General features: G+C 50.0%; 1 protein-coding gene and 1 pseudogene across 4 annotated transcripts in view; both read left to right on the plus strand.

Moving 5' to 3' along the window:
- ELN (elastin) overlaps positions 1–331 on the plus strand; it is a 31,611-nt gene extending 31,280 nt beyond the window's left edge. For all 4 annotated transcript variants that reach the window (XM_070043711.1, XM_060285414.2, XM_060285415.2 and 1 more), the window contains one exon: positions 202–331. In XM_070043711.1, coding sequence (XP_069899812.1) covers positions 202–245 — 44 coding nt within the window. In that variant the 3' untranslated portion in view covers positions 246–331. The remainder of the gene's footprint in view (positions 1–201) is intronic.
- On the plus strand, positions 311–1,198 carry LOC115861058 (uncharacterized; annotated as a pseudogene).
- The last annotated feature ends 11,938 nt before the right edge of the window (positions 1,199–13,136 follow it).

Raw genomic sequence — 13,136 nt, forward strand, 5'->3', positions numbered from 1 at the left:
CCACCTGCTCAGTGGGAGTTTGTACAGCCGAAGAGCTCAGAGAGTGGCCTGGGGTCGTGTCGAGGCTTCCCGTGGCTTCTTGGAGCCTCTGTTCCCCGCTGTGATGATGTGGGTGTTAAGAACAGCTTGGAGTTGGGGGGAGTGGGCAAGGGCTTGAGAAGCAACCAAGACTGACCCTTGCGTGTGCCTCCCCGCACCCAGCTGGGGCCTGCCTGGGGAAACCCTGTGGCCGGAAGAGAAAATGAGCTTCCCGGGACCCCTGACTCACGACCTCATCAACGTTGGTGCTACTGCTTGGTGGAGAATGTAAACCCTTCGTGACCCCCCCCCCATCCCATGCCCCCTCCTAAGTTCCCACCCCAGGAGGGAACAGGGCAGGCAGGGTGGCCTTGGAAATCCACAGGGCAAGCAAACAAGAGAGTGGTGGCCAAGTGAGCTCCTGGAAGCCCCCTCCTTCAGAGGCAAGGGGTGGGTGGCCTTGGCCCCTGCCCCCACCCCCTTCCCACCCAGGAGCTCTCCCTCCACACACTCCATCTCCAGGGGAACTTGGTGCTACGTACTGGTGCTCTCATTCTCCCTGCGGGGAGGGAGGAGGGAAGGACAGCCCCTCAGGGAACCCCTTCCCTGGGGCTCCTCTGAAGATGGTGCAGACACTTCCTGGGCAGTCTCGCCTCCCCCTGCCCACCAGGACCCACCTCTGGCTGCAGTCCAGTTGGTACCCAAGCATCGAAACCCTCAAGCTGGATTCGGTCACACCATCTCTTGTCCCCCTTGGCCCCCTCTCCCCTACCAATGGCTATTCCCCATGTCTGGGGCACCTTCAGGTCGGAAGATTCCCTCCATTGGGAATAGCCCTCTTGCTCTTGTGGAATTCATCCGCCCATATGCCCATCCGTCCATCTGTCCTGGTCCCCATTTGGCTGCCCGGCACCGCTAGCTGGCTGGGCGCCCCTACCATCAACTCGATTAACCTGTCATGGCAGCCTGTGCCCTGCCTCTGCCCTACCACATACACCCCTACGTAGGGGCCCCGAGCCCAGGTTGTGAGGGGCTGTCCCGACTGGGGCAGCAGGAATCTCCCTCGCATACTGGGTCTCCCCCCACGCAGTACTGTATCCCCAGTCCCCCCCCCCCGGAGCCCCTGTACTTCAGAGCATATCCCCCCCTGCCCCGCCCATCTCTTTGTGTCTCGCTGTGATAGATCAATAAATATTTTATTTTTTGTCCTGGATGTTTGGGGATTATTTTTGGCTGTTGATGTTCTCCTTTGGTTTTATTTTTGTGGTTTATGGGGGAAAAAAACCTTTTCTTTTTTTTTTTCTGATCTGGGGAGCTACACCCCCAGTAGAAGATTCATTTTAATCGCTTTGGTATAACTCTGAGTGAAACACACATTTTTTTTTTTTAATAAGAAAAGACAATTAACTGCTTCAGAAAAGACTAATAAATGAAAACCTTTTAAGGAACTGTCTTGGCCTCCTTTGTAATCCCTCATCTGCCTTCAGCTCCTGGTCAGGGTAGGGAACAGGGCTCAGCCTTGGGAACCTGTTCAAGATGTATTTAGGGGGCTGCCAATTACCTGCCATTGGCTTCTGGTGAATTAATCCTTCTCCTAGTTCAGCCTGTCCTTTCACAATGATAATCCCTTTGTAGGGGAAGCAGAGCGGCCAGCCCTACACACGTCCACCCATAGTGGGTCTCATTCCTCTGAGGAGGTGGGTTCACCCACCCAGACACTCCTTCCCCAGCCCTCACCCCTTAGGCCCAAATCCTTGGCCTCTAGATGCTGAGAGTACAGCTGGACAGATGGAGGAAACAAAAATGACCCTTCTGTCCAGACCAAACGCTTGGCCTTGGTGAACAGCCTTGCAGAGAGAAAAGAAATGGCCCGACCTAAGAAACACAGATGGATGTTTCCTTCTAAACGTCCCCTTTAAGGAAGACTCACTGTCACACATGGCCACCAGGGCACCACTTTACTTCTTTACAAAACAAAGCAAATGACACTCTGCAGGTGGCAACAGGAGACTCTGGACTACCCTTGGATGCCCCAATTCCCCAGGGTTGTCCCCCTCCCCTCAGGACTACAAATCCGCAGAGTATGGGGACGTGCCCCCCCGGAGCCCACAAGTCCCTTCTAGAGCCCACAGCTCCCTTCTAGAGCACACTCTTGGGTACCAGATTCTGGAATTTCCTCCCCAGACCGCCAAGTCCACTTCCAGGGCCCACATGGCCTCATGTGTGCATCAGAGCGAACCCCATGGCCAGTGGGCACTCGTGGAGGCCAGAAGGATGGCAAGGGAGCTGTTTGTTGGGAGTGCGGGTGGAGTCTGTCGCGCAGACGGCAGCAGATGGCAGTATGGATATCTGTGCACCTGTGCACAAGGACCCTGTGGAAAGGGCAAGGGGGTGGGGCGATGCTCAGGGACAGCTTCCCAGAGGACAGTAGAGCACAGGAGGCAATCTACCAGGCAGAGAATAGAGCAGAGAGTAGGGAGGGTCAGACCTTTCCAGCAGGAAGGGCAGCCTTGTGAAGGTTCCTTGTGCCTGGTGGGAGGGAGCAGAGCCGAGGAAAGGCGAAGGATGGATCAGAAGCGGGTCGGGGGTAGGTTAAAGGAGACCACGGGGTGGGGGGCTGCTGTGACAGTCAGTGAGGAGTGACAGCCTGCCCAAGAGTAGTGGCAAACCAGATTCATTCATTCATTCACTTGTTCAGCAAAAAGATCCCTTGCTCATCCTGGGAAACCCCTCAGCCCCAGGCATATTGGGATAGTTGGTCGCCCTGCCTTCCAGAGACATCTATTCATCATACACAAACATATACACATATTAGTTGCATCTTGGTGTTATTTTAATTGTTGCATCTTGGTGTTATTTTAATCAAAACTATGTTTCAAAGATCATTCCTTATCAGCTGTATATTCATTTAACAAATACTTATGGAGTTACGTACCATGCACTAGGTACTGTTTTAGAAGCTGAATATACAGTAGTAAACAAAATGGGCAAAAATCCCTTTCCTCATGGAGTTAACATACAAGTAACTATATCTGTTGTATTTATTTAATCACTTTGCTATTATGACCAATGCTGTCCTGGACATTCGTGTGTACATATCTTTCCTACATGTCAGTGTGAGTTGGTCTATAGCAGCACCGTCCACAGAACTTTCTGTGATGACGGAAATGTTCTCTATCTGCTGTGTCCGTTGTGTAACCACTAGCTACGTGGGCTCTTGAGCTCTAAAAATATGACTAGTGAGACTGAGGAATTGAATTTCTTTTTTTTTTTTTTGCGGTACGTGGGCTTCTCACTGTTGTGGCCTCTCCCGCTGCGGAGCACAGGCTCCGGATGCGCAGGCTCAGCGGCCATGGCTCACGGGCCCAGCCGCTCCGCGGCATGTGGGATCTTCCCGGACCGGGGCACGAATCCATGTCCCCTGCATGGACAGGCGGACTCTCAACCCCTGCGCCACCAGGGAAGCCCAGGAATTGAATTTTTAATTTTGTTTTTTAATTTAAATTTTTAAATGTAAATAGCCACAGTATTGGATGATGCAGGTCTATGGGAGAAAGTCCTGAAAATAGAAAAGATAAATCAAAAAACAAAACAAAACAAAAGATCCCTTGCTCATCCCTCTGCAGCTCTCCAGCCTCCGAAAGTTGGCCAGCCCCAGGATTCAGCCCTGGCGCCTCCCTGCTTCTATTTCTCATAATTCATGGCTTTAAATACCACGTATGCGTTGGCAGTTCCCAAACTGACACGTCCAGCGCAGACCTCTCCCCTGAACTCTGGACTTGCACGTTCAAGGCCAGTTCTTAACACCTCCACCTGGAAGTCTCATACTCCTGCGTAGCATGGGTCCGCCCACCCCTACCAAAATCTGCTCTCCTCCCCACCTTCCCCGTCTCAGTAAACAGCAGCTCCAGTGGTTCAGGCCAGCAAATTTGGAGCCCTCTTCTCTCCCCACTGCCCACACCAGATTCACCAGCAAATCCTGGGACACTGCCTTCAGAAGATAACCAGAGTTCACCCACTCCTCCCACCCCCAGGCCCTGGTCCACCAGCAGCTCTTGCCTGGGGGACTGACACAGCTTCCAGGCTCGGCTCCCTGATTCTGCCCTGGCTCCCCTTCAGCCTTCTCTCCACACAGCAGCCGAAACAATCCTTTTAAAACATAAGTCAGCTCAGGTCACACATCTGCTCAAAATCCTGCTGTGGCTCCCGTCTCATTCGGGACCCAAGCCAGAGGCCTTTCAATGGCCGAGGAGCCCCTACCTGAGTTGGCCCAGCTCTTCTGACCAGCTGTTTGACCAGCACCCTGCTACTCGGCCCCCTGCCAGGCCGTGTGGTTACACTGCCCTCTTCCCTTCCTTGCAGGCAGCAGGCCACCCCTCCGCAGCCTCCACACCTGCTGTCTCTCCTGCCCAGAGAGCTCTTCCCTCCGTTATCAACGTGCTTGGCATCCTCACCTCTTTCAGGTCTTGATTCAAATGTCACCTTCTCAGAAAGTCCTTCCCTGACCCCTTTTCTAAAACTGCAAACTATAGGGGGTTCCCTGGAGGTCCAGTGGTTGGGGTTCCCTGGAGGTCCAGTGTTTAGGATTCCGAGCTTTCACTGCAAAGGACTCAGGTTCAATCCCTGGTCAGGGAATTAGGATCTTGCAAGCCATGCGGTGCGGCCAAAAATGAAAATAATAATTAAATAAAATTACAAACTATACCTTCCTCCCCAACTTGGGAGACCAATGACTTGGCCCTGCCTTCTCTTTCTCCAGAGCACGCATCACCAGTACCCATCATGTCACCACATAGCGCAGTATACTTTGCGTCTTTGTTTATTGTCTGACTTTCCCCACCAGAATGCAACTCCCTAAGGATGGACATTGTTTTGAGATCAAAATAGTTGAGGGCTTCCCTGATGGCGCAGTGGTTGAGAGTCCACCTGCCGATGCAGGGGACACGGGTTCGTGCCCCGGTCAGGGAGGATCCCACATGCCACGGAGTGGCTGGGCCCGTGAGCCATGGCCACTGAGCCTGCGCGTCCGGAGCCTGTGCTCCACAATGGGAGAGGCCGCAGCAGTGAGAGGCCCGCGTACCGCAAAAAAATAAAAAGTTTAAACTCCCTGCTTTCATTAGTTATACACCCTGGTAGAAAGATGGTAATGGCAAGCAAATGTGCTAGGCTGATAACAGCTTCAAAGATATCCAGGTCCTAATCCCTGAAACCTTGTAAATATTACTGTTATTAGTCTGCTCAGGCTGTCATAGCAAATTGCCACAGGCTGGGTGGCAGAAATTTGTTTTCTCAGTTCTGGAGGCTGGAAGTCCAAGATCAAGGTGTCCACAGGGTTGGTTTCTCCTGAGGGCTCTCTCCTTGGCATGTAGGTGGCTGTCTTCTCCCTGTGTCCTCACATGGTCTTTCCTCTGTGCATATAAGTCTCTTACTCTCCTCTTCTTATAAGGACGCCAGTCATAGTGGATTAGGGCCCATTCTGATGAACTTGTTTTAACCTGATTGCCTCTTTAAAGATTCTATCTCCAAATACAGTGACATTCTGAAGTGTTGGGGGCTGGGACTTCGATGTACAATTTTAGGGGGGATGCAGTTTAGCCCCTGATGGTTACCTTATATGGAGAAAGAGTCTTTGCAGATGTAGTTAAGTTAAGGATCTTGAGATGGGAGATTATCCTGCTGGGCCCTAAATGCTATCACAAGTATCCTTAAAAGAAGCTGGAAGAATTGTATGCCAACAAATTGAATAACTTAAAGAAATGAATAAATTCCTAAAAATACACAACCTGCCAAGACTGAATTGTGAAAAAATGGAAAATCTGAAGAGACCAATGACAAGAAAAGAGAATGAATCAGTAGTCAATCCTCCCAACAAAGAAAAGTCAGGACCAGATGGTTTCCACTGGTGAATTCTACCAAATATTTAAAGAAGAATTTATACCAATTCTCCTGAAACTCTTCCAAAAGATTGAGGAGGAGAAACAGTTCCAAGTTCATTCCAAGAGGCCAGCATTACCCTGATACCAAAGCCAGACAAAGACACTACAAGAATAGGGCTTCCCTGGTGGTAGAGTGGTTAAGAATCCGCCTGCCAATGCAGGGGACACGGGTTCGAGACCTGGTCCGGGAAGATCCCACATGCCACGGAGCAACAAAGCCCGTGCGCCGCAACTACTGAGCCTGCGCTCTAGAGCCCACGAGCCACAACTACTGAAGCCCGCGCACCTAGAGCCTGTGCTCCATAACAAGAGAAGCCACCGCAATGAGAAGCCTGTGCACTGCAACGAATGTAGCCCCTGCTCGCCGCAACTAGAGAAAGTCCGTGTGCAGCAGCGAAGACCCAACACAGCCAAAAATAAAATAAATTAATTAAAGAAAAAAAATCAAGACACTACAAAAAGAGAAAACTAAGAAATGACATTAGTAAGATGGCAGAATAGGAGGTCTTCAGTCCATATCCTCCCACAAACAATCCTAAATTTCATGTAGAACCACAAAAGACCTAAAATAACAAAAACAATCTTGAACAGGAAGAATAAAGCTGGAGGCATCACACTTCCTGATTTCAAAATATATTACAAAGCTACAGTAATAAAGAGAGAGAGAGACCAATGAACAGAATAGAGAGCTCAGAAGTAAATCCATGCATTTACAATCAACTGATTTTCAACAAGTGCACCAAAAACACACAATGGGGTAAGGATAGTCTCTTCAATAAATGGTGCTGGAAAAACTGAATATCCAGATGCAGAAGAAGGAACCTAAACCCTTGTCTCACACCATAACACAAAAATCAACTCAAAATGGATTAAAGACAAACATAAGACCTGAAACTATAAAACTACTAGAAGAAAGCACAGGGAAAAAGCTTCTTGACATTGGTCTGGGCAATGATTTTTTGCATATGACTCTAGGAGCACAGATGACAAAAGTGAAAATGGACAAGTGGGACAGCATAAAACTAAAAAGTTTCCACAGAGCAAAGGAAACCATCAACAGAGTGAAGAGACCACCTATGAAATGGGAGAAAATCTTTTCAGACCATACATTTGATACAGGTTAATATCCAAAACATATCTGGAACTCAAGAAACTCAACATTTAAAAAGAAAAAGAACTAATTTTAAAATAAGCAAAGAACTTAGGCAGACATTTCTCAGGAGAACACATATGTAGGGCCAATAGGTATATGAAAAGGTGCTCAGTATCACCAGTCACCAGGTCATGCAAATACAAATCAAAACCACAATGAGGGCTTCCCTGGTGGCGCAGTGGTTGAGAGTCCCCCTGCCGATGCAGGGGACACGGGTTCATGCCCTGGTCCGGGAAGATCCCACATGCCGCAGAGCGGCTGGACCCGTGAGCCATGGCCGCTGAGCCTGTGCGTCCGGAGCCTGTGCGTCCGGAGCCTGTGCTCCGCAACGGGAGAGGCCACAGCAGTGAGAGGCCCGCGTACCGCAAAAAAAAAAAAAAAAAAAAAAAAACCACAATGAGATATCACCCCCTACCTGTTTAAATGGCTATTATCAAAAAAAAAAAAAAAGATAAGCATTGGAGAGGATGTGGAGAAAAGGGCACCCTTGTATACTGCTAGTGGGAATGTAAGTTGGAGCAACCATCATGGAAAACAGTGTGGAGGTTCCTCAAAAATATTAAAATAGAGCTATCATATGATCCAGCAATTCCACTTCTGGTGTATAACTGAAGGAAATGAAATCACTCTCTTGAAGAGATATTTGTACTCTCGTGTTTATTGCAGCATTATCCACAATAGCCAAGCTGTGGAAACAACCTACATATCCAACAACAGATGAATGAATAAAGAAAATGTGTTGTATATCTACAGTGGAATATTATTCAACCTTATAAAGGAAGGAAATCCTAAATAAATAAATAAATACAGGAAGGAAGGAAGGAAGGAAATCCTGCCACATGCTACAACATGGATGAACCCAGGGGACGTTACGCTAAGTGAAATAAGGAAGTCACAGACAAATACTGTGTGATCCCACTTATATGAAGCATCTAAAGTAGTCGAATTCATGGAAACAGAAAGTAGAATGGTGGTCACCAGGGCCTGGGGGAGGGGAAGAAGGGAGTTTGTTTAATGGGTACAGAGATTCAGATTTGCAAGATGAAAAATTTGGGGACTCTGTAATGACCTGTATGGGAAAACAATCTTTTAAAAAAGTGGATAATGGGGCTTCCCTGGTGGCGCAGTGGTTGGGAGTCCGCCTGCTGATGCAGGGGACACGGGTTCGTGCCCCGGTCCGGGAAGATCCCACATGCCACGGAGCGGCTGGGCCCGTGAGCCATGGCCACTGAGTCTGCGCGTCCGGAGCCTGTGCTCCACAACGCGAGAGGCCACAACAGTGAGAGGCCCGCGTACCACAAAAAAAAAAAAAAAAAAAAGTGGATAATGTATATGTATAACTGATTCACTGTGCTGTACGCCTGAAACTAACACAACACTGTAAGGCAACTATATTCCATATAAAGAAAGAACTAAAGAAAAGGTTAAAAAACAAGTTTTGGAGATCTGTTTCACAACAGTGTGAATATACAGTTTACCCTTGAACAACTCTGGTTTGAACCGGGAGAGTTCACTTATATGCAGATTGTTTTTCAATAAATATAACACTTGTATTTTCATTTTACAGGTCTTTAAGTGTGAGGAAAAGTTTGTGTGTGATTAGAGATCACAATACGTAGAATCAAAAGAACGGGGGGTTGAGTCCTGATTCTCTCCAAACGGTTTCTGCTTCCTGGTCTTGGGTGAGTCATTTATCAATTCCTTTGTTTTTGAGGCAGAGACAGCAGCGTTCAGATTTTCCACTGTGTGTGTGTGTGTGTGTGTGTGTGTGTGTGTGTGTGTGTGTGTGTGTATGTGTTGAGTGCAGCGGTGGGAGGGGAGCGTGTGTTGGTTCCCCTAACCCCTGAATCATTCAAAGGTCAACTGTACTTAACACTATTGAAACGTACACTTAAAAATGGTTAAGATGATAAATTTATATTATGTGTTTTGATGACACAGTTTTAAAAAAAAAAGAAGCCGGAAGGGAGAAGGAACTGATTTCTCCTCTAGAGACTCCGGAATGAATGCAGCCGTTGTTTTTAGCCCAAAGCCACTGGGTTAGGACTTCTGGCCTCCAAAACTGTGAGCAAAATAATTTGTGACCACAGCCACAGGAAACGAATACAGTGAATAAATGATTAATTCTAACGTCAGGTGAATCAGTGCTATGAGGATTAAAAGCCAGGGAAGGAGACGGAGAGTGAGACAGGATGTTAAGTTAGCTGGGATGGTTGGGGACATCTAATGTCAGGTCAAAGGCCCTGTGATGAACACATGCTTGGGAAGTTAGAAGAGCAGAGAGGTGCACCGTAGTTAACTAGAAAGAGCAAAAGAGAGAAGAAATATAAGCAAAGAAGTAGCGAGGGACTAGGTCCCATAAAGGTTGCAGTAAGGGCTTCGGGTTTGAAAGCAAGGAAATGTCACACTTTGACCCTTCAGAGGCTCTGGAGGGTCACAGGGGTGCATGACTCAGGGGCTGTCATACTGTACACCCAGCTAGACCAGGGAGGAGAGAAGAGTGGAGGGAGAAGTGGTAGAATTCTAGATCTGCTTTGTACAGGGAGCCAATAGGATCTGCCGGTAGGATTTGCTGATTGATCGATCAAGTGCAAGGAAAAGGAATAGGGAGAGAGGAGAAAAGTCGAGGATGCCTTCAAATTTTGGCTGAGCCACTAAAGGACGGGGATGTCATTTACTGAGATGAGAAACACTGGGAGAGGAGCAGATCCAGGCACAAATTAAGAGCTCTGATCCGGATGCATTAAGTTTGGGGTGCCCGTTTGCCATCCAAGTGGAGATGCCGAGTAGATATTTGGGTTCTTGCATCCGCAGCTCAAGGAGAGGGCAGGGGAGTCAACGAGCCACGTGTCTGGGTGATGTCACGCAGAGTGGGCAAGGAGGGGGCAGGCTGCATCTGACAGCAGGGATCCCGTGATGCCAGCTCTCTTTTCCTCCCTAGGCTAGGACAGTTCAGGCTCTGGCCCCTGCCCTGGGTCACAGTCTTGGGCTAATCCAGTGAGTATCCCCACGGAGCCTCTTGTCACCAGCCTGTGTTCAGCCAGGTATCAATTTGGCAATTTGGACAAATCCTAACCATTGACCTGGACTGAGTCTTTCCCAAAGGGCTCTGGACCCCTCATCTAGAAAACCTGTATCACGAACCCCATCAGTAAAATATTTTTGAGCAAATATCACATATATTTGCCACTTGGATGGCAGACAGGCACCTAAAACAACGCATCCAAGCCAGAGCTCTTAATTTGCACCCAAATTATTATTATTATTTTTTTGCGTTGCGCGGGCCTCTCACTGCTGTGGCCTCTCCCGTTGTGGAGTACAGGCTCCGGAAGAGCAGGCTTAGCGGCCATGGCTCACGGGCCCAGCCGCTCCGCGGCATGTGGGATCTTCCCGGACCGGGGCACGAACCCATGTCCCCTGCATCGGCAGGCGGACTCTCAACCACTGCGCCACCAGGGAAGCCCACACCCAAATTATTATTTGTTCCCCAACACACACATAGACACATTCACTTATAAATTACATACATAATTGACTATACAAATAATAAAAAATGTTCATCACATAACAATGCAAAAGCAGAGTTTAAGAAGAATGTTCGAAAGATGAAATGAACAACAGTTGAATGCTTTTATTTATTAAAAGTACAAAATTGCTTTTTTGCTTTCAGTTAAAAAAAGACTTAATAACTTGGATGAGCAATGTGACCGAATATGTCAGATCTGATGAGTTGGTCTTTGGTTTCACCAGGAAACGGGAAACGTGTCTGACAAGGAGCTCCGACAAGAGAGGGAAGTACCAGCTCTGTCTTTTCGCTCGTCTTGCAGTATCAGCATCATCTTCAACCTGCTTTCTTTTCAAGACTCTTTTGCAGCCACAAGTCTACTCTGTAAGGGTTAGTTGTGTTATAAAAGTGGGTGAGAGGGGCTTCCCTGGTGGCGCAGTGGTTGGGACTCCACCTGCCAATGCAGGGGACACAGGTTCGAGCCCTGGTCCGGGAGGATCCCGCGTGCCGCGGAGCAACGGAGCCCGTGCACCACCGCTGCTGAGCCTGCGCTCTGGAGCCTGCGAGCCACAACTGCTGAGCCCGCGTGCCACGGCTGCTGAGGCCCGCGCACCTGGAGCCCGTGCTCCGCAGTGGGAGAGGCTGCCGCGGTGAGGGGCCCGCACGCCACGGCGAGGAGTGGCCCCTGCTCACTGCAACTGGAGAGGGCCCACATGAAGCAAATATATATATAAATGAATAAATTTTTTTAAATAAATAAATTTTAAAACAAAAAAAAACCTGGGTGATTTCCTCTACCTAACAGGCACAGGCCCACAGCCCCTCTAGGTCCACTCAGTATCCCCCTGCACCCTGCACTGGGGCCCTCTCCCAAGCCCCTTCACCCAGGGGTGCTACCTGCTGCCACCTCCTGAGGCCGTGAGTGTCCTCATGGGTTTCCCTTAATGCTGCCCAGTCCGTTGTAAAATCCCCTTTATTAAACTCTGCTCAGTAATCCCTGCTGAGTGCTTCTCTGTTTCCTGCCAGGACCCTGCCTGATATATACCCTATAGGAAAGCAACAAACAAGCAAAAAACGTTGCTGTCCAGCCTCCGAGGACCTCCACACCTCCTTGGGACACTTTACTATAAGTGCTTTAGGGCCATCTGACCAGCAGACAGAATGAGGGCACCAGCATCAATCTGAATATTAAGAAAGGAGGGAGTGGGCTTCCCTGGTGGCACAGTGGTTGAGAGTCCGCCTGCCGATGCAGGGGACACGGGTTCGTGCCCCGGTCCGGGAAGATCCCACATGCCACGGAGCGGCTGGGCCCGTGAGCCATGGCCGCTGAGCCTGCGCATCCGGAGCCTGTGCTCCGCAACGGGAGAGGCCACAACAGTGAGAGGCCCGCATATCGCAAAAAAAAAAAAAAAAAAAGGAAGGGAGGGAGGGAGGGAAGAAAGAAGGAGGGAGGGAGGGAGGGAGGGAAGGAGGGAGGGAGGGAGGGAGGGAGGGAAGAAAGAAGGAGGGAGGGAGGGAGGGAGGGAGGGAGGGAGGGAAGAAAGAAGGAGGGAGGGAGGGAGGGAGGGAGGGAGGGAAGAAAGAAGGAGGGAGGGAGGGAGGGAAGAAAGAAGGAGGGAGGGAGGGAGGGAGGGAGGGAGGAAGAAAAATTATATTTTGTTCCCTCCCCCAGGTAATTGTTTTGCACCCAGGGATGAATGCCCACCTTGTAGGCCACTGGACCCAAGCCCTGACTAGAGAAAAATCTATACAAACTTGATGGCTGGAGCTGGAGTGTGGGCAGTTCTGTCCCTTGTTCACTGGGTGAACTTAAGCATGTGGCTCAACCTCTCCCCGAATAGGCTCCCAGGCAGTAGGACGACGAAGTGGGCGGTGGGCCTCGCGGAGATAGGATTCTCCACTTGTTGGCAGGGTGCTCCACGCTTCCAGTGCTGGACTGAGCACCTGTGCGTTGGGGACCACCCAATTCCTTTGGCCACTTCCCTCAGCCAAAACCCCATTCAGCCTTGCCTCCTCCGGAACGCCGGGCAGGGCGGCGCCAGCTCCAGGTCTCCAGCACTGGGAGGAGCAAATCCCTGAGCAAGGTTGCTACAGTCTCCCCCAGAGGCTGCTCCTTTAGCGCCCTGCCTAGCTGGTGAGAGCCTGAGACGTGGGCCATCGCCTTCCCCCGCAAACCCTGCTGAGGCCTGCCCTCTCTGCAGGCCTCAGAGAAGGAGAGGACCTGGCCGGCGCCCCTGCCCAAGGCAACCACTATTGTCCTCAGGGTCCATCCACAAAGTCTCCTCCGGGTCGGGTCTCGGTTCTTGGCCCCCATCCAGCAGGCTTGGGTCTAGGGGCTCCCCGCAGGGAAACCGAGGCCCCTAATTGTCCCTTCTACACCCCCTAGGTTGCCGCATCAGAGCACGCATTCCACCTAAGCCGCAGCTTTGGGCTTAGGCGTCTTGGCCAAGTGGCGCGGAGCAGAGTGTTGTCACTCCAGGAAGAATGAATGAAAGGAGGAGCTGAGCGGGGCGGGGCGCCGCCG

This window comes from Globicephala melas, chromosome 15 (genome assembly GCF_963455315.2).
Source record: "Globicephala melas chromosome 15, mGloMel1.2, whole genome shotgun sequence".
Classification (NCBI taxonomy): Eukaryota; Metazoa; Chordata; class Mammalia; order Artiodactyla; family Delphinidae; genus Globicephala; species Globicephala melas.